This window comes from Numenius arquata, chromosome W (assembly GCF_964106895.1).
Source record: "Numenius arquata chromosome W, bNumArq3.hap1.1, whole genome shotgun sequence".
Lineage (NCBI taxonomy): Eukaryota > Metazoa > Chordata > Aves > Charadriiformes > Scolopacidae > Numenius > Numenius arquata.
Window position 1 is genome coordinate 35,366,406 of NC_133615.1, and position 21,649 is coordinate 35,388,054.

Below are 21,649 nucleotides of genomic sequence, written 5' to 3' on the forward strand. Positions count from 1 at the left end.
AATTAAAATATCATCCATGTAATGATAAAACAACAGGGTAGGAAATTGTGTTTTCACTGGTTTCAAAGCAGAATAAACAACAAATTGACAAATAGTTGGACTATTTTTCATGCCTTGAGGAAGCACTACCCAATGATATCTCTCCATAGGCCCTTCATTGTTAATAGAAGGTACAGAAAAGGCAAAATGTGGACAATCATCAGGATGCAGAAAAATTGTAAAGAAACAATCCTTTAAATCAATGACAAGAAGATTCCAAGATTGCGGTATCATTGCAGGATTCGGCAGTCCCGATTGCAGTGCACCCATTGGATCTATAACAGCATTAACTGCCCGTAAATCTTGCAATAATCGCCATTTGCCCGATTTCTTAGGTATTACAAAAATTGGAGTATTCCATGGGCTTGTAGAAGGGACAATATGTCCTAACTGCAATTGTTCTGCAACCAGCTCTTGCGCTCGCTCCAACCGCTCACCTCTGAGGGGCCACTGATCAACCCAAACAGGGGAATTGGTTAACCACGTAAGTTTGAGCCGCGGTTGGACATCAGCGACCCCAGTCAAAAATGTGTCGTTAAAAGCAAACCCCATTGTGACATCAAGTCACGGCCCCATAATGTACAAGGTACTGGTAGAATGTATGGTTTCAATTTAGCTATTTTCCCATCCGGTCCTTCAACCAGCAGGAATTGTAGTGATTGTTGAGGAAGCTGAGTTCCTCCAACCCCAGTAATTAAAGCAGCTGTGTCCACAACAGGCCATTCAGACGGCCAGTCAGACTTACGGATGATAGAAATATCCGCTCCAGTATCTACCAACCCTGAAAAATCTTTACCATTAAGTCGACAAGTAAGAAAGGGTTGTTGAGTCGTGATCTACTGAGTCTAATGAATCTGTGGGGATCCTGTACTCCCAAAACCTCCAGCTCCACGGATCGGTGCTGATGCAGCAGTGTCGTCTGTTAAGGGAGACAAACTAGGGAGAGGTATTAATTGAACAATGCGTTCACCTGCTGATATGGTACAGGGAGGATTCGGAGTCCATACCATGATTTTAATTATCCCAGACGAGCCCCCAAATTGTGAGAAACGCGCTCACTGTATCAAATTTTAGTCAGGGACAAAGTCTGTGGAGCAAAGAATATTTATTATAGCGCTGGGAGCTACACAGGGGATTTCTCTTCCCGTGGCTCGTTCTCTTCTTACAAATGCTTGTTTTTATCTCTCATTACTCATACATATTCATGATTTTTCTTGAAAAATGATTTACACAATCAATGAGTTCTTGGAACGCAACCCACCCCCAAACATGCTCCCCCCCCCCCCCCCCCCCCAAAGGGCGCAGATGTTTCCTCAGGGGTCTTCCTGGTGGTCGTCAGAGGAAGGCTCAAAGTCTTCATCACCATGTCCTTCTTGTGGCTTCTCCATTCTTTACATGATTGACACCTCTGCGGTTATCTTAGCTAACCATGCCACCCCTTGTTTTGCAATGGTTCGGTACTTCCCACTGTTGCTTCCATCTGATATCTTATCTACCACCATCCACTTCCCAACCGCATAACAAGCGCATTCCTATTTTAGCGGAAGCCATAGCAAGCACATTCCTATTTCAGTGGAAGCCATAGCAAGCAAGCACATATCTGAAGCAAAAATTTTTTCGAAGTTACTTATTACAATCCTTTACTATTAAAACTACTATAAAATATAAAACTACTATTAACTATACTGTTAAACTTATTGATTTCTATAACTCTCTCATATAATGTGATTAGTTTACTTCCACACAAATTCTATGCTATGGCTGGTTTCTACATCCACTTCTTTTTCTAGCATCATGCTTTGCAAGGCAAGTACAGTGTGCATTTGAGCATACATGACTTGATTTATGCTTTTGTCAATGATTCGTTGAACACAGGAAAACAAACATGGCAAACATAACATAATCATCAACAGAACTACCAGGCTGATGACAACAAAACCAACGATACTTTTGTGAACAGAAAAGATTCATTGCTCCGTCGTTTCTGATGGTTGTTCATGATGCTCGGCTTCTAGATACGGTCGAACGTATCATGCTGGGATCCACTTGGGACCATTTCCTGTGGAAACACAAGCGTATCCTCGCCCCCAGGTTATCAATGACACGGGGCCTTCCCATTGTCCAGTGGCCATATCACGAATATGGACCATTGGCCGTGTTTTGAACATTGGGGAAGCTTCAAAGTGTCAATTCACTCGTGTCATATCACTGTTGTCTCTGTTTAAAAAATTTAAAACAAAAGTGGCTTTCCATAGTCGTTCCTGTGGTGGATCTCACAGACTCCCCCTTTTTTGTTTAATTAGCAATTGCTTTAGCATTTGATGGGCATGCTCAACAATCACCTGCCCTGTAGGGGAGTGTGGAATTCCAGTGATGTGGTGAATGCCCCATTCCTGTAAGAAAAGTTGTGTGGTTTTAGATACATACGCAGGGCCATTGTCTGTCTTGATGGCTTCTGGTATACCCATAGCAGTGATGGCTGCTAGTCAGTGTCGTTGGACATCTCGACTCTTTTCTCCTGTATGTGCAGTGGCAAAGATATAATTAGAAAAAGTATCAACAGTGACATGTACATACTTTAGGTGGCCAAATTCTCCAAAATGTGTAACATCTGTTTGCCAAATTTGCAGTGGTGAGGTGCTACGTGGGTTAACTCCCAATTGTGGCAACGGGGCTATAGATTGGCATTCAGGGTATGTCAAGATAATATTACGTGCTTGGTCAGTGGTTAGCTAACCACTTTTTGCAGTGCCTTCCTGTTTTGGTGAAAAAAGTTATGTGAGAGCTGTGCTTGTTGAAATAATTGCGGTGTGGTGAGGGCGACTGTGGCTTTATCAGCAGCACGGTTGCCCTCGGCTAGGGGTCCTGGCAGAGAGGTGTGTGACCAAATATGTGTGATATAATAGGGTAATTTACGATAGGAAACATAATGCCATAATTTTTTAAGTTGTGCGAATAACACTGGGTTGTTGACTTCCTTTAGGAAAGCGCCTTCTATATGCTGAACAATTCCTGTAACATATAAAGAATCAGTTATGATATTGAGATTTACATAAAAAAAAAGCTGAAAAGCACGTGCAACAGCTGCAAGCTCAACAACTTGGGGCGACCCATCGGCACATTTTATATCTTGGTTCCAGAGATTGTCGGTGGATTGCCAAAGGACTACCGCCCTGTGTGTTTTCCCGGAACTGTCTGTGAATGCTGTGACTGCATTAGAAAGTGGGGTATGAGAAAGTAAGGTTCGATTAGTCAGGGGTAATTCTTCTAAGGAATTTAACAGAGGATGTTTAGGTAAATGGATTAAAATTTGACCAGTGTAGTCTGCAAGTGCAGTCTGCACACTGAGAGATTCTGCTAAGATCCAGTCCAAGTCTTTTTTGTTGGTGGGAATATAAATGAATTCTGGATCACTAGCTTTTAGAGTCTGAAGTCGGTGATGACCTTTCTGAATCAAGTTGGCAAATATTTCTAATCATGAAGTTACAGTCTTTGTAAATGCATGAGGCAAAAAGAGCCACTCTAGTATCACAAGTCTTTTTTTGTTGAATCCCATTGGCTTAGAAGGGCATATGGCTGAAAGGTATTTTGAATGATGCCCTGGACCTTTTCCTCGGCTATCTGCAAGCCTGCTCGTTGGACAGCAAGGCAGACTTGGCAGATGACTGTCTGCAGGTCTTTGTCTTTTTCGGCGGCTAAAAGTATGTCATCCATGTAATGATAAATTATAACATGAGGGTTTGCATTTTGGACAGGTTGCAAAGCATTTGCTACAGTTAGTTGGCAGATAGTCGGGCTATTTAGCACACCTTGCGGCAACACAGTCCAATGATATCGTTGTGTGGGCTGTTGCTGATTGATAGATGGTACAGAGAACGCAAACTGGGGTGCAGCCCTTGGGTATAGAGGAAGAGCAAAAAAACAGTCCTTGAGATTGATGATGGCTATTGGCCAATTTTGAGGCAGCATAGAAGGTGAAGGAAGACCAGACTGTAGGGCACCCATGGGCTCAATGACTGCATTTATAGCTCGAAGGTCATGTAACAATCACCACTTGCCACTTTTCTTTGGTATTACAAATACAGGAGTGTTCCATGGGCTGGTGGTGGGTACAATGTGGCCAGCGGCCAGTTGTTCATAGATTCATAGATTGGTCCAGGCCGGAAGGGACCTCCAAAGGTCATCTAGTCCGACCTCCCCACAGTCAGCAGGGACACCCCCAACTAGACCAGGTTGCCCAGGGCCTCGTCGAGCTTCACCTTGAATATCTCAAGGGAAGGGGCCTCAACCACCTCCCTGGGCAACCTGTTCCAGTGTTCCACCACCCTCATGGTAAAGAATTTTTTCCTAATATCCAATCTAAATCTCCCCTTCTCCAGCTTAAAACCATTGCCCCTCGTCCTGTCACTGCAGGCCTTTGTAAACAGACCCTCCCCAGCCTTCCTGTAGGCCCCCCTCAGGTACTGGAAGGCGGCTATGAGGTCTCCCCGGAGCCTCCTTTTCTCCAAGCTGAACAACCCCAGCTCCCTCAGTCTGTCCTCATAGGAGAGGTGCTCCAACCCCCTGATCATTTTGGTGGCCCTCCTCTGGACCCGCTCCATCAGGTCCATGTCCTTTCTATATTGAGGGCTCCAGACCTGCACACAGTACTCCAGGTGAGGTCTCACCAGAGCAGAGCAAAGTGGCAGAATCACCTCTCTGGATCTGCTGGCAACACTTCTTTTGATGCAGCCCAGGATGTGATTGGCCTTCTGGGTTGCGAGAGCACATTGCCTGCTCATGTCCAGCTTCTCGTCCATCAGCACCCCCCAAGTCCCTTTCCTCAGGGCTGCTTTCTAATACCTCATCCCCCAGTCTGTATTTATACTGAGGATTGTTTCTTCCCAGGTGCAGAATCCTGCACTTGCTTTTGTTGAACCTCATGAGGTTCAACTGGGCCCACCTCTGCATGACTTGTTCTTGTACCGAGTCATGCAAATGCAGCAGTTTGTCCTTTTTCAGGGGCCATTGATCTACCCAAACAGGGTTTTCTGATTTCCATGTCAATGAAAGGGCCTGCTGCTTATTAAAAAATTGTTTTCAGGAGGATTCCCCACTGGCTTAACAAGTCTCAGCCCCATAACGTACAGGGCACGGAGAGGACATAAGGAGCTGTTTGTGCAATCCAACCGTCAGGTCCCTTGAAAGTTAATATCTTTGCACTTTGTTTGGGTCTCTGAGGACCTCCTACCCCCACAATAGCAGAGGTGGGATCTCTCAGTGGCCATTCAGGAAGCCAGTCAGATACATTAATGATAGTGACATCTGCTCCTGTGTCCACCAGACCAGAAAAATGCCGATCGTGGACTTGGCAATGTAACAAAGGCTGTTCTTTGGATACTTGTTTAGACCATAAAACTACAGGCTTTCCAGTGCTCCCAAATCCTCCTTCACGATTCCCTCCCCCAGGGTTGGTCATGGAGAGGAAAGGTACTAATTGTGCAATTCATTGCCCTTTTGGAACAAAACAAGGCGGAGACGGTGTCCAAGCAGTGTCCAAGACGGTGTCCATTTTGATTTCTCCTGTAAAATCAGCATCAATGACTCCAGGCAAAACAAAAAGTCCCATTTGTATGGTCGAGGAACACCCTAACAAAAGAGCACTCCTGCCATTTCCAAGAGGTCCCATCACCCCAGTGGGGATGAGAACAACTGCTGTGGTATCTAGTGTGGGTTCAGTTAAAGTTCACTCACACAGCTAAGATTTACGTGCATCTGGAGCAACAGTGTATGCCAGTAGCGACCTTGAGAGCAGGGGAGGATGAGAAACATAAGTTACACATCCTGAAGCTCATCCTGACAAAACCAGAACACAGTCTGGGAACCGAAACTTGTCCTGGTAGCAGAGTACCTGTTATTGTCATAAGCTCAGTAGAAGGTAGAAAATATTTTTGTAAGTCCATGATTGGGCATTACGAGGGGAGTGGGTTTGTGTCTTAGTGTATATAAGTTTCTCTGTGTAGCAATAAAGGAGGTCGGATTTGGATTTGCTTACTGCATGACCTACGAGTCCGTGATTTCTTCATATGCCACAATCTAGAGTTACTGACTGGGCTGTGGCCAGGTCCATTCCTGCACTTCCAGCTGTGGCTGGTCAGAGTGTGCTGGCCAAGCATTGTTCTGTGGTCTTGGGACCGTATTTGTTGTTATCATGCGCGCTCCTCCCCCGTTTCCCGAACCCCCTAGGGTTCGACCATCAGCATGGAATTTGGACCTGCATTCACTTGCCCAGTGCAGTCCTTTGCCGCAGCGAGGGCACGGTCCGTTTGGCATGGATCGATTTTCTTGACCGCCTCGCGTAACTGTTTTACAATCTTTTTTAAGATGCCCAGGCTTTCCGCAATTATAGCAGTCTGCCTTTTGAGCAGCCCCCACAGTGAGCTGTGTTGATAATGCATCAGCTAAGAGACTCATTTTATGAGTTTCTGTGCCGATATCTTGGCACGCTTTTATCATATCAGTGATGGAAGGATTAGCATTCTTAATTGTTTGCAATACTTTACGACAGTCAGCATTAGCATTTTTGAATGCTAATTGTTTCATAAGAATATCACGAGCTGCTCGGTTATCTACTTGTCTCTACTGCATTTTGGAGCCGATCAAGGAATTTTATATAGGGTTCTCCAGGTGCTTGTGTGATAGCAGAAAAGGAAGCTTCTGGAGCGGCTGTATCAGGTACCCGTCTTATCGTGCACAGTACAATTTCTTTTACTTGCTCAAAACACTGTCTGTCCATTTGGGCTTGCATGTCGGGAGTAGCCCGAAGCCCCTCACCGATGAGCTCATTCACACCAATATGTTTTAAATTGCCAGTTAAAAGTTATCCAATGCTTTAGCAGTCACGAGATCACGGTACTCAGTCATGAATACAGCATATTGCATAGCCAATAAAATCATATGCAATAGCATTTTCCAGTCATGGGGAGTCATGACATACCCATCCCCAACAGCTGTTAGTAAGTTCATGGTGTATGCTGACTGGAGACCATAATCTTTTACTGATTTCTTCAGTTCTTTAACATGATCGTAACTCAAAGCCTCCCACGCTCCGGGTTGATTTCCGCGATAAATAACAGGAAATGCCTGCAAAATGTCTGTGTTGCCTTTAGCTAAGGCTTCTTTTCGATATTTGTCCCACACATTACGACAATCACTTGAGGGGGTTAGTTCATTCCCCACTACCTCTTTCAAATTATCATCAGGAGGAAATAGATTAGGTTCTTGGTCTGGGTCAATCGGCCCAGGATCGAAGGAGTCTCCTTCTGAGAGACTCTCTTCTGCAACATAGGTATTGTCCGGGGGTGGTGGTGGCGGGGCGGAAGGATGCATTGGGCTCTCCTCAGAGGTTTTTTTGTGTCCCTTTGCGGAGCTCTACTAGGGCTTCAGATATCTGCTGCCAAACTGGTAAATGCTTAGCTGCAATCTTATCTGTCCCTATAGCAGCGTCCTAAAGCTTTGTGCCAATTTGGTCCCACATATCTTTGTCAAAGGTGCCCATCAGTGGAAAGTCGGGGACGTTTCTCCTGACCCAGTCTAAGAAACTTACTAAAGACAGGGTAGATATGGATCGATTCTGAGATTTTAAAATATACTGTAGTACTTCGAGATTCATTTGCTGCTCTTTCGGCAGAGACTTTCCCATTGTTATAGTTTAAAATAAAAAAGACTAAGTCCGAAATAGATTCACTAAATGTTTATTAAGGTAGGAAAGCAAAAACAGCGCTGGGCGGCCGGGGAGTCACAGCTCCACCAAAGGCTCGCAAATTCAAGCAAACTGAACATCTCTTTTTATCCTCACAGAGGTCGGGTTCGACATCTTCAGTACGCCCCTCTGCTTCTTCCATTATCTTTACTCCATCTGGTCTGTCTTGCTTCACAGCGGTTTCAAGGCAATGTTGGTTGTAAATTAGTTTACGCCCTTCCCCTTCTGCACGATTGATTAGTTACAAAGTTAAAACAGGGATAACATTGGGGTTAAGCTTATCTTGTAAAAACAGGACATTCCCATACGGTTTAGTAATATAATATAGTGGACGTCTCTTCTTGTTAGGGAGTTCTCAAGACTGTCACAATAAATTACAATCCAGCTTCAGGGGAGTTTTGCAGGTGGTGGTGGCATAATTAGCTTGTGCCATCTCTTACATGCATTTGGTTAATACAAAGATAAACATTCGCTTACATGGACACATTTTGATAGCATTGCAGTTTGTGTAAGTCAGGACTTTCTTACACTATGTACAACAGAAATGGATAATGCTAAGATTTGATCAGCAACAAATCTTCCTCAGTTATCCATTACAATTCCTCCCTTTTCTTTTATTCACACATCCTACTTTGCTGATCAAATCTTGACAATACTTCACACACGGCACTTAATTCAGGATTTTCATCTGATATAATTTTCATTTCTAACTCTGATTGTTTTACTACCATCAGTTGTACCTTATCTACTCTATTTTTAACAAAGGTGACTAACTTATTTATAACACAAGGACCAAAGGTCAAGATCAGTAATAACATTATTAAAGGCCCCGCCAAGGTGGAGATCAGAGTTGTTAACCACGGTGACTGATTAAACCAGGATTCATACCAAGAGGATTGAGCCTCTCTTTCCTGCCTTCTTTGTTCCAACCCTTCCCTCAGTTTAGCTAATGAGTCCCTAACCACCCCTGTATGGTCAGCATAGAAACAGCATTCCTCACCTAGGGCTGCACACAATCTTCCTTTTTGTAAGAATACCAAGTCCAGTCCCCTTCGATTTTGTAAAACTACTTCCGATAGAGAGGTCAGTGATTTTTCCAAGTAGGAGTTTGATTTTTCTATCCGAGTTAAATCCTTGTCTACCGCAGCCCTCAGGGAAGTAAGGCCCTGTTGTTGTTGTGCTATTGAGGTGATCCCAGTAGCAGTCCCGGCCACTCCTAAACCTAGCAATGTTGCTATAGTAATAGCAGATATTGGTTCCCTTTTAGTGATCTCATGACCCAGATTACTCCAATGCAAATACATAGCCTCTCTTTCATGTACAAGTATTTTTGGCACTACTGTGACCTGTACACAAAATTCTGAAATATTTGCTCTAAAAACATTAATAGATAAACATGGTGTTAGGCCAGTAATAGAACAAATCCACCATGCCCCAGGGCTAGGCAGGACCCACCTGGTTCCGGCTGGCAGGCTCGACAGATTTGAAGTATGGTTAGCACATAAGGTTCTCTTTCCCTTGGTTATTTTGCCTATACACCAACCGCCTCCTCTAACTTGCTGGAGAGTAATTCCTACTTTCCGTTCTCTCCAATTGCATCCAGAGGGAGTTTCTTCCGTAGAGATATTAAAAGGAGAGGCCACCGCTATTCCTTCATAAAAAGGGGGCTTTACATCATAACATAACCAACAGGAAGCAGTAAAGTTTGGATTCGTCGCATTTAAGGCTTGGTAAGCTGCCTGCATTACAACCCATAAGGGTTCATCATCCTTTTCGTCTTTTACTGTTTCCTCTTTAATGGTGGGAACTGGGCCAAGTCCTAAGGTCACTGGCGTTACCAAATTTTCTCCTCTCAGTTTCTTCTTTTTAACTCTGTGCTTTTTCTTTACAACTCGATTAGGACCTACAGCCCGCGGCATTTTTGTTTCCTGTTTTTGGATAAATATTAGCCCACCCCTATCAGTTCCAGGCTCCCAAACCCTTTATGCCCCAAGTTTTCCCAGTCAACCACCCGGGATCTTGATGCTGCAATATCAATATTTTTAAAGATTTACAGTTTCCATCTCCTAATTCTAGTGTTGCCCCACTACTATCATAGCTTGGCTGGGTGCACCCTTCAGGCCACCAAGTAACATTGAGATATTTGTCTGGAGACGCGACTGGCCATCTGGCGGTGGCTATGGTTTCGCAACCCCAATAGGCACAATAATGATGATTAGGGTGATTACAGTAACCTTTTCCCGGATTTGAGCTGGGACACCAATAGGTAGCCCTTACATTCACCCAGGGTTCACACCCTGTGCCCCCAGGAAATCCCACTGCAGCTCCTATTAGTTCGCAATTGGTTAAATTAAAAGAGGGTGCTCCCGCAGTAATATTCATTTGGAGGATCCTGGCTTCATTCCAACTGGAGATAGTCCAATTAAAGGGCTGATGTGGATACCCTAATATCCTGGATATTAAAAGACTTAGTAAGATAACAGCCTTCATTTCCCCACAGTTCAATACCTCTCTGCCTTCCTCGTCTACTCTTTTGCGGAGAGCAACGGGATTTCAGTATCTTCTCGGCAGCAGCAGGTAGTCTTCAGGGGAACCCAGCTGGTATCCTGTCAACAATTTAAATATTTCCACCTGTTTGGCTGTTGTGCCCGTTTCCAGACAAATTCTATGGCACACAGTCTTAGAACTTTATACCAGTCCGTTTCATATACTTCCCAAAGTTCAGGTATTGACAATACCCATCCACAAAATAATTTACAGATCTCCACTGGATCATCTGGTTCCCGGATATACCTTAAGTCTTTACGACATTTCATGCAATAATTTTGCCTGTTAAATGAAACACAAGACCATTTTCTGTTACAATTTAAACACTGGCATACAACCCAACATAAGTGCCCAGAGGTAGGGTGTTTTAGACAGGGTATTCCACGGGGACCTCCTATTCCGGATGACACATGTATTTCTGTTTCTGTTTCACAACAGAAGGGAAAAACCTGGGGAGTTCCAGTGAGTTTATATAGCCCAGACCCCCCCGTTTGGTCAGGGATCCTCTCCTCACTCCAGGGTGCAAAATATACTCTCCGCAGATTATTTCCGGGTGATAGTTGGAACCATTGATATAAACTATTTCTTACTTCTCTCCTAGAATGATTCATTTACCAACTTCACTCCGTCTGATTGTTACCCGGAGATCCCCTGGTTGCGTCGTTACTGTCCACCTTTCTGGGAAGATAGGTCCCTTCATTCGGCTGGCATGAGTCCATCCTTTTTCCGCTGTCCGTACAGCCGTATCTGTAGTAAGTAAAACAACAAAAGGTCCCTCCCAAGAGGGTGATAAGGAGGTTTCTTTCCAGGTCTTAATTAATACCTGGTCTCCAGGCTGGACTCGGTGCAAAGAGATGTCCAAGGGAGGTCTTTGTACTACCAAGCCCTTCCTTCTCAGTTCCTGTCTTCTTTTTGTGAGTTCCAAAATGTATTCTGTTAATATTTTATCTTCGACCTTTGGATGCTCTACTAATAACCCAAAATCATAAGGCATCCCATACAACATTTCAAAGGGGGATATACCAGTATCTGTTCTTGGTTGGGTCCTAATATAAAGCAAAGCCAACGGCAGACATTTAACCCAATTCATTTTTGTTTCTACCATAAGTTTAGTTAAGTGTTTCTTTATTTCCCCATTCATTCTCTCTACTCTTCCAGAACTTTGTGGGTGCCAGGGGGTATGATACTCCCACTTTGTACCGAACAATTCAGTTATTCCTTTAATCACTTTAGATGTAAAGTGTGGGCCTCGGTCTGAGTCTATTACTGCAATAGTTCCATATCTCGGGATAATTTCTTCCAACAGAATTTTAATAACTGTCTTGGCAGTAGCCCTTACCACTGGAAAGGCTTCTACAAAGTGCGTGAGGTGATCAACCAAGACTAATAAGTACTGATATCTCCCAACCTTCGGCAATTCGGTAAAATCCACCTGTATTTTCTCAAAGGGTCTTTTAGCCAGTTCCCGACCCCCTTGAACCTTTTCCCTCAGTTGTCGTTTATTCACTCTGCGACACGTTAGACACCCTTCTAAAATTCTCTTGGCCAGATTGTAGATTCCAACACAGGCATAGTTCGTTTCGAATTGATCTACTAATGCCTGAACCCCCCAGTGTGTTTTATCATGCAACTTGTTTAATACTCTTCGAGCTAGTCCTTTTGGGAGAATCTCTCTGCCATCCGGTAGCAGCCATTTATCACCATTTCTTTTTGCTCCAATTTGTTTTAACTTATCCAGTTCTTGGAGGGTGAATGTCTTATCTAATTTTAGCCGTTCGGGTTCCTCTCCCAATGTCTGAACTATTAACAATGCGGCCTGTTTTGCCTCTGCATCGGCTAGATTGTTTCCTCTTACTGTATGTGTTAGTCCCTTCTGATGTCCGTTTACATGGACTATAGCTATCCTTAGTGGACCTCGTAAGGCCTTTAAAATCTCCTGGATTAGCTTTTCATGGACTAATCCATGGGTGTTGACTAAACCTCGCTCTTCCCAAATTTTTCCAAAAGTATGTACCACCCCAAAGGCATACTTTGAATCTGTATAAATAGTTCCAATTTTATTTTCTAAGAGTTTTAATGCTCTTAACATGGCATATAGCTCGCACGCTTGTGCGGACCATGCTTTACTTAATGGTCCTGATTCTTTTACCTCAAAGGTATGCCCATCCACAATAGCATATCCTGATTTCCGTTTTCCTTCGACCACTCGTGAAGAGCCATCCACAAATAATTTTTCTCCTTCGTCCAGTTCATATTCTTCTAAGTCTTCCCTTATCTTAGTCTGTAAATTTATTAGTTGGAGGCAGTCGTGGGTCAAATTTTCTTTAGGTTCTCCGTACAAAAATTGGGCGGGATTTTGAATAGCAGTGGTTTCCATTTCTAGCCTAGGGGAGTTGATTAAAATTCCCTCATATTTTAACAATCGACTATCTGTAAGCCACTTATCAGCCCTTTGTTGTAATACTCCCCGAATGTTATGGGGGGTGTATACCTTTAGTTCACCTCCTAAGGTGACTTTTCCAACCTCTTCTACCAGTAATGCAGTGGCCACTATGGCCTGCAGGCAGGTGGGCCACCCGCGGCTTACAGGATCCAGTATTTTAGAATAATATCCTATAGGCTTTCTTTGTCCTGCCCACCCTTGGGTCAGAACCCCATAAGCAGTCCCATTATCTACATTGATAAAAAGTTGAAAGGGTTTTCGGATATCGGGTAAACTGAGGACAGGTGCTTCTATCAGATCTCTTTTTATATTTTCCCAGCGATTGTCATCCTCGATGAACCATTTTACTAATCCGTTTTTAGTTAATTTTTCATACAAGAATTTTACTTTACTACTGTAATTTTCTATCCACTGTCGACAATACCCTAATAATCCCAATAACTGTCTTATCTGTCTTTTATTAGTGGGCGCTGTTAGAGACAAAATTCCTTTTACTCTTTCAGGATCTAATTTCTTATGTCCCTTTGTGAGCCAATGCCCTAAGTATTTTACCTCTTCTTCAGTAAACTGTAATTTGGATTTAGCAACCTTTAATCCTTTGAGGCCTAAAAAGTTCAATAGTTTGATGCTCTCATTTCTGACTTCTTCCTGAGTCTTTCCAGCAATTAATAAATCATCCACATATTGTATTAGGATTTGTCCCTGACCTAATTCGTAAGATTCTAATAACTGTTCCAGAGCCTGTCCAAACAAATTTGGGGATTCTGTGAATCCCTGGGGCAAAACAGTCCACCGTAACTGTTGTTTCCTATGCGTCTTGGGATTCTCCCACTCGAAAGCAAAATAGTCTCTGCATTTTTCCTCTAACGGACAGGCCCAAAAAGCATCTTTTAAATCTATAACACTATACCATTTATAATCGGGACTTAACCGATTGAGTATAGTGTGAGGATTAGCCACCACAGGGAACCGGGTAACGGTTTGTTCATTTACAGCTCTCAGGTCCTGTACTAAGCGATAAGACCCATCTGATTTCTTTATGGGCAATATGGGAGTATTATGGGGAGACATACAGGGTTCCAGAAGCCCTTGGGCTAAAAGTCTCTCAATTACTGGCTGCAACCCTTCCCTCCCCTCTCTAGAGATGGGATACTGTTTTATCCTAATTGGCCGGTCTGGGTTTTTTATGGAAACCGTAATTGGTTTGATATTTAGCTTTCCCACCGACCCTGGGCTATACCAAATTTCTGGATTTATCTTGGCTTCATCTTCGGCGGTTAATAAGCATAATTTTACTTTCAATTTCTCTTGGTCTACTTCTAAATTGATTCCTAATTCTACCATCAGGTCCCGTCCCAAGAGGTTATATTCAGCTTCAGGGACCAATAAAAAGGTTCCCACCCCATATTTGTTTGGGACTTCTATTGTTACATTCCTTATCAGGGGCACTTTGAAAGGTTCCCCCTTTGCACCAATTATTTGGAGTGTATCTTTTGATTTAACACATCCAGATGGTAATCTTTGGACGGTTGATCTCTCGGCGCCTGAGTCCACAAGGAACTCGAACACCTCATGCTGAGGACCCAATTTCAATTTTATCAAGGGCTCTGTGTTTCTCTGGGTCCCCAGCAAATAGAGCCCCTGACCCCCCTAATCCTCCTTAAAAATCCTTTCATCCTGCGCCCTCTTCCGGCAGTTTCTCTGAATGTGTCCCTTCTTATGACAATAAAAACATTCCATGCTTTGTGAATCAACCTTCTGTTTCCTCAGCTCCACTGGACCCCTTTGGGGACCTTCCCTTCTCCTGACTTGATTTTGCCCCTCTCTCACCGCTGCCATCAGAATTCTGGCTTGTTTCTTCTGATTTTCTTCTTCCCTCCTTACGTATACCTTTTGAGCTTCTCGGAGTAGCTCATCTAACCCTCTCCCCTGCCAGTCCTCTATTTTCTCTAACTTCTTTCTGATATCTGTCCACGATTTAGCCACAAATTGAGTTTTTAGTAGAGTTTGACCCACTGGGTTATCAGGGTCTAACCCGGAATACAACTGCAAACTTTTCCTTAATCTTTCTAGCCATTCAGTGGGGGTCTCATCTTTCTTTTGTTGCTCATTAAAGGCCTTATTAATGTTCTGCCCCCGGGGTACAGAGTCTCTAATCCCCTGAATTATCATATCCCGGAGGTCAACCATGTTATTTCTATGTGCAGGATCCTGGTTATCCCAGTTAGGCCGCTGCAGGGGCCATTTAATATCTCCATTGGGACCATTCAGATGCCTCTGATCCCAGTACCTCATGCCCGCCGTTCTGATCATTCCTCGTTCTTCGTTTGTAAACAAGATTTTTAAGATAGACTCCATCTCGTCCCAAGTATAAATGTTAGGCCCGAGGAATTGATCAAAACGTTCTGCTACCCCTAATGGGTCCTCTAACAGGTGTCCCATTTCTTTCTTAAACTCCCTCACATCCCCGGAGCTGAGAGGTACAGATACAAATCCAGCTCCGGGTTGTGGTCCCCCCATAGCCGTTTCCCTTAACGGATACAATTGATTTTCCTCCCTCCTTTCTCTGGTTTGACTTCTAGTTATTCTTCGATTAGAAGGAGGAGCCTCTTCCTCAGGTTCTGAGGGGGCTGTTGGAGGGAGATTTTGCTCAGGACCTTGCGGTGGCGGGGGAGGGGGAACATAGGGTGGGGGGGACGCTGGAGGTTCGTTTACATCCCACCTTTTCTTTTTATCATTTTTCTTTTCTTTTAATGGAAACAGATTAGCGGCCTGGGACGTGCCCAGGATCCACAAAAAGGCATATTCACTCTCCTCCTTATTAAATGGTCGTTTGTTGTTAACGTATATGTTTAATTGTTGGCATGTCCAATCCTCTAAGGATCCATAAATTGGCCAATATAAATCTTTTCTTATCTGTTTTCCTCCCCATTTTTCCATACAATAATGGATCATTTTCTCCTTAGATTTTCCTTTCCGACACGGGGAATTATCCCAATATTGAATCATCAATCCTAGCGGGCTGTCTTGGGGTATATCAGGGAGCCCACCCCCGCCCCGTATCTCCTGCATGGAACCAGAAACCTTACTTTTCTTCTGGCCCATCTTCCGAGAGTGCCTTCTTTCACTCAAATTTCACTCGCTTCCCTCCGTTCGTGGCCCACGTCCTCGCGGACAATGGGAACCGCACTATTAGGAGGACCACACTCACTTCGCCCAGTGGGCTACTAAGCCCAGTGGACGTCTCAGTCACTCACACCCCGGGTACCCAATCCCCGACCGAACGGAACCGCAATATACTCACTCACTCCCGAGTCTTCGTCCGGCTCTTTGTGCACAAAAATTACGGGGAACTGCAGTATCTCCTTTCTCTTTCTTTTTGCTTTCCTATCTCAGTTCGGAAAATCCAGGTGAGCTAGGTCGGAATCTCCTCCGGGACCATCCGAAGATGGGGCGCCCTCCCAGAGTTGAATTCCGAGTCAGCTGTCTGGATCCGAGTCACGGCACCAAATTTGTTATAGTTTAAAATAAAAAAGACTAAGTCCGAAATAGATTCACTAAATGTTTATTAAGGTAGGAAAGCAAAAACAGCGCTGGGCGGCTGGGGAGTCACAGCTCCACCAAAGGCTCGCAAATTCAAGCAAACTGAACATCTCTTTTTATCCTCACAGATGTCGGGTTCGACATCTTCAGTACGCCCCTCTGCTTCTTCCATTATCTTTACTCCATCTGGTCTGTCTTGCTTCACAGCGGTTTCAAGGCAATGTTGGTTGTAAATTAGTTTACACCCTTCCCCTTCTACACGATTGATTAGTTACAAAGTTAAAACAGGGATAACATTGGGGTTAAGCTTATCTTGTAAAAACAGGACATTCCCATACGGTTTAGTAATATAATATTGTGGACGTCTCTTCTTGTTAGGGAGTTCTCAAGACTGCCACAATAAATTACAATCCAGCTTCAGGGGAGTTTTGCAGGTGGTGGTGGCATAATTAGCTTGTGCCATCTCTTACATACATTTGGTTAATACAAAGATAAACATTCGCTTACATGGACACATTTTGATAGCATTGCAGTTTGTGTAAGTCAGGACTTTCTTACACTATGTACAACAGAAATGGATAATCCTAAGATTTGATCAGCAACAAATCTTCCTCAGTTATCCATTACATTCAGTTTGCTTGAATTTGCGAGCCTTTGGTGGAGCTGTGACTCCCCGGCCGCCCAGCGCTGTTTTTGCTTTCCTACCTTAATAAACATTTAGTGAATCTATTTCGGACTTAGCCTTTTTTTATTTTAAACTATAACACTGAACATCTCTTTTTATCCTCCATTCGCTTACATGGACACATTTTGATCAGCAACAAATCTTCCTCAGTTATCCATTACACCATGGTTCCCGATCGCTTACCTCTGTCCTGCAGAAAGGTGATGAGCCGGCAATGAAGTCAGTCCTCGAGTTAATCCCTGGTTCAATCGGGCTACGCTACCGGTACGGACGTCTTCAGTCTCTTGATTTATGCCCCACGTTGGGCGCCATTTGTAGCATATGAAGAGCATGGACTCAGGTCGGGGCTGCAACCAGAATCGTTTATTATCACAAACACTCAGATTATATCGTCTTTCAGATCACTAAGTCCATCAGCGTTATCTTCTTTCCCAACCGACACCCCCTTGCAACCCCCAACTGCCAGACAGGCGGATTTCCCCCCAATCAGTAGGGTCGTTAGGCGCTGTTTATGGGTCGTTAGGCACTGCTCACAGGCCGTCCCCTGCCGGTATTCCTGCTTATTCTATTCCTTCTTCTGGTCTTTGCTTCTTCCACAGTCCTGTTAACCCACACCTATACATCTGCTTTGTGATAACATTTGATATATTTTACTCTCCCTGAGGCTGCAGGCCTTTGTATTGCTAAAATTGTAATGGCTTCCTGAAATTTTTTGAGCAGAAGCAGAAGAACATTGCAGGTAGGTAGAGTGCAGTTGGAGCATGGATGAGATGGATTATCATGTTAGATTTATATTTTCTAATCTCTTTGTGAAGCATCATTGTGTTGTTAAAGACCAGTTTTTCATTTGGGAGAAAACCTTAGTTAACTCACTGAATGAGATTTTCATCACTCTTACTGTTCCCACCTGCTGAATGTAGAATCTTCTTCCATTTGCTTGGTTTGGTTAATCTTGTTTTAAATATGAACCAAAGTCTTTGTTCAGTTTTGTGTATGAAAGAACTCTGTTGTGAACTGGATACCATTGAATTAATGTATTTTCTTTATCCTAGAAGCTCTGAAGCCTATATTCCATTACACAAACTCTCTCAGGCAATTAAAGATGCAAAGTCATTGTCAGCCTTTGTAATACTTCTGATGAAGTGAAATTCATTATAAAATAATGGGATTTTAAAAGTGCTAGTCTGACTGGGCTCTTACACTGCACCCACCAGCTCATAGTTCTCATATTTTAAATTTAGGAGTGAGATCTCAAAAGTGCTGTGTTGTAGGGTCTGGCAGGGACTCATACAGAAAGACCAAATCCCTGATTTCCAGTAGTAGAATAGTAGGAGCACCAAGTCTCTGCCTTCCCCTAGCCTCCTTCTCCCATTTACTTATTGCTAGTGTCATGTACTCATTGTTAGGGAAAAAAAGCAACTCAAAAATGAGCAATCTGATATGACAAGCAGTGCTAGCTGAACAGGTCCACCATAATGAAGTGTGGAGTGTCCCAACTGTTTTTTCTTCCAGGGAGGAGTGTGTTCCCAAAGCATGTCCAGTGTTCATCCCTGTGAAACTGCTCTGAACTACCCAGAGATACAGCCCACTTCCTCTGAATTGCACTCATTTAAATGTCTTCACTGATAAGGGAGGACTTGCAAGGAAGTGAAACGGGGAAAGCCTATCATATGGCTTTGCTCTAGAGTATGTGTGGTACTGAGCTTTACTGTGTGGTTAATGGACAACATTTAATTATTTCAGGCTCGTCGTTCCCAATAAGGGCTATTCGTCATTAGATCAGAGTCCAGATGAAAAGCCACTGGTAGCCCTGGATACAGACAGGTATGCAAAGTGTTAATAAGATGATATATATTATGGTGCAAGCAAGTTTTCATGCCAGAGTGCAGCACTGAAGCTAATTCCTGCTGAAACTGCTCTTGCAGGCCACTCACACTCTTCCTTGCTATGCCCTTTGGCATATGCTGTGATGAGTCTGTGTGTGTAAACAAGTAGGAAGAGATGCGAGTAAAGAGCACTTTGATGGAAAAGTCTGAGTGTCACAGATGAAAGTTGCTCTCCAGACTCCCTTGATGTAACTTCTCTGTGCCTAAAGTACAGCTTCATGGCACAAGAAAGACGGGGCTAACCAGGGAATACAGGTCTCTCTAACTGTTGTTTCCTTCTTTGCTGTATTTTGTCCTTCCCTGCAGTGATGATGACTTTGACATGTCCAGATATTCCTCCTCGGGATACTCATCAGCTGAGGTGAGTTATACTCTTTGCTGTCATCCTTGCCATGAATGCTAATAGTAGAGCAGCCAGAAATGACTTAGAGTGGCCTTGTGCTGCCAGAAACAGCTCCACAAGGAATTTACCAGTGGTATAGACTCTGTGAATCTGGAAGGGGCCATGGCAGAAACTGTGCCATGTTTTTTTCTTCCCTGGTGATCCAGTTGGCTCTGTCCCCACACTGCCATGGCACAGACACAGATCTGCCCGTTGGCTGTTTTCACAGATACCTTTGGCTTCACTCAAGCTTTTCCCAGTTCTGCTCAGTCCTGCAGTGTTGGCCCATGTGGTGCAAAAGCATCAACTTGTCTGTCACGGCAGCTCAGCAACTGTGTACTTGCCAAGGACACAAATAAAGGATCTGAGGATGTGCTGTGATTTCCAGTTCTTGGGGGGGTCAGGGTCACCCAGTGCATGTTTACTTGGAACACCAGAAATTCCAGGGAGGACTTGCAGATATGAACTCTTGCCCTTTCAAAGAGAAAAGGCAGGGAAGCTCAGGCTTGTTAATCCCTCTACATTGTTTCTGAATATATTCCCAAGCTCTCTTGTGAATTAGTTGTTCAGACTCTGGCTACTGCTTCTGTGGGATCTGATTTTACATCCAGAGTGCTGAGCAGCCATTCTGCACACAAGCCACTGGGAACTCTTCCCCCTTGTATCCCTTCCTTGGGCAAAATACCTCTGAAATGCAAAAAAACGGCCAAGAGCAGGGACCAGATCAAATGATCTGGGCCATCTCTGAGCCCTGATGAAGTGTTGTTCATCCAGATCTGGCTAGACAGCACTTGAATCGGAGATTGCAAAAGCCAATAGGCTTTACCACCTTTCAACTGCTATAGTGCCCCAGACTGAGAGGAGGGACTGCCCAGCTGCCAGTCAGTTTATTATCATTATTATTGCATGACTTTAAATGAGGACTCATCTTTGTGGAAAGATTATTCCAGACTAAAATAGTGTATCGACTTGCTACTCTGGAATATCTCACTCTAAATATTCCTATTCTGGAAGAAGTTAGAACAACAGAAGGAAGCCCTCACCTGTGGTCAAAACCTGGGACTCTTTCATTGATGGGACAGCTGCTAATGATAGGGAAATATATTCCAGAATAAGGGACCTCTTTTCTCTTCCGACCATCAGAAGGAAGAAGTCTTAAGTGTTTGACTGTTTGTCTCTTTGTCTGTAGCAGATCAACCAAGACTTGAACATCCAGCTGCTAAAGGATGGGTACCGGTTAGATGAGATCCCAGATGACGAGGACCTCGACCTAATTCCCCCTAAATCGGTCAATCCTACCTGCATGTGTTGCCAAGCCACCTCCTCTACCGCCTGTCACATCCAGTAGTGAGGCCGGCAGGCTGTGATCGGTGCTTTCCACTATAACTGTAAAACTTAACAGCCATTACTTCCTCCTATGGTAGGACGTGCACCTCTTTGTGTTCATGGAGCCAGGAGAAACCAAAAAATTCATTTTATGATTGATTAATATGCCATTTTAAACTGTGGTTAAACAAAAGAGAAGTTGATCAAAGTGCCAGGCAGTGCCTGGCAGAACTGACTGGTCTGGAGAGCAAATGCAGGAGGGTCCAGAGATACCTCCTTGATTTGTGTAGGCACTGGAGATGTTTTGTAAGGTGTCTGTTACAGAATGGGAAGGGTCAGATGTGGCTGCAGTTACTCCTGCTCACCAAAACCAATCCATCTACAAGATCAGGGGTGAGTTTGAGGTGTCAGGGGGTTTTACCTGTGGGAGGAGGTCAGTTCTTCTAAACCTGATTCATTTGCGTAAACAAAATGATACCATAACCAGGGCACAGGAATGGGAACGGAGCAGGGCATCCTTTCTTATGGCAAGGCTAGCCATGACTAGCATGACACAATTCATTCACTTGCGAAGAGGACAAATAGGTGACATTTCACTATGAGTCAGTACTAGCTAGAGCTGTTGTGCCACATATCCAATGCAACCTATCCTTTGCTCCACATTAAATTATCAGCAAACACATCAGATTCGATCTGCAATCCATCCATGCTCTCCAGGGATTCAGTCCTTGTCTGAGAACACCATACTCCTGAGTTCAGTCCAGTCACGTATACTGACTTCAGCCTATACTTCATTCCTGTGAGACCCATCTGCTTCCAAAAATCTTAAAGTATGTTCAACTAAGAAAAACCGAGTCCTGCACAAGACAGGACTAGAGCTGTGCAGTATGAAGGTCAGTGCCAGAAAACCTAGTTGAAGAAAGCACATTTTTACAGATCTTGGCTGTTGATATTCTCTTGACACTGCATCTCTTGGTGCCTGTGGGAGAGATTTGTTAATGCTGAAGGCACCTCTGCGGTGGTGTCAGACTTTAGGGGGGGAGTTCAGCAGCAGCAG

The 21,649-nt window shown here is 43.9% G+C and overlaps 1 protein-coding gene across 2 annotated transcripts in view; it reads left to right on the forward strand.

The window, feature by feature from the left end:
- Positions 1-20,614, forward strand: part of LOC141476680 (protein FAM219A-like) — a 178,504-nt gene extending 157,890 nt beyond the window's left edge. Inside the window, exons 4-6 of one of the 2 annotated variants that reach the window (XM_074165486.1) lie at positions 18,742-18,822; positions 19,191-19,245; positions 20,456-20,614. In XM_074165486.1, coding sequence (XP_074021587.1) covers positions 18,742-18,822; positions 19,191-19,245; positions 20,456-20,614 — 295 coding nt within the window. The remainder of the gene's footprint in view (positions 1-18,741; positions 18,823-19,190; positions 19,246-20,455) is intronic. The other variant, XM_074165487.1, reaches the window with a different exon arrangement.
- The last annotated feature ends 1,035 nt before the right edge of the window (positions 20,615-21,649 follow it).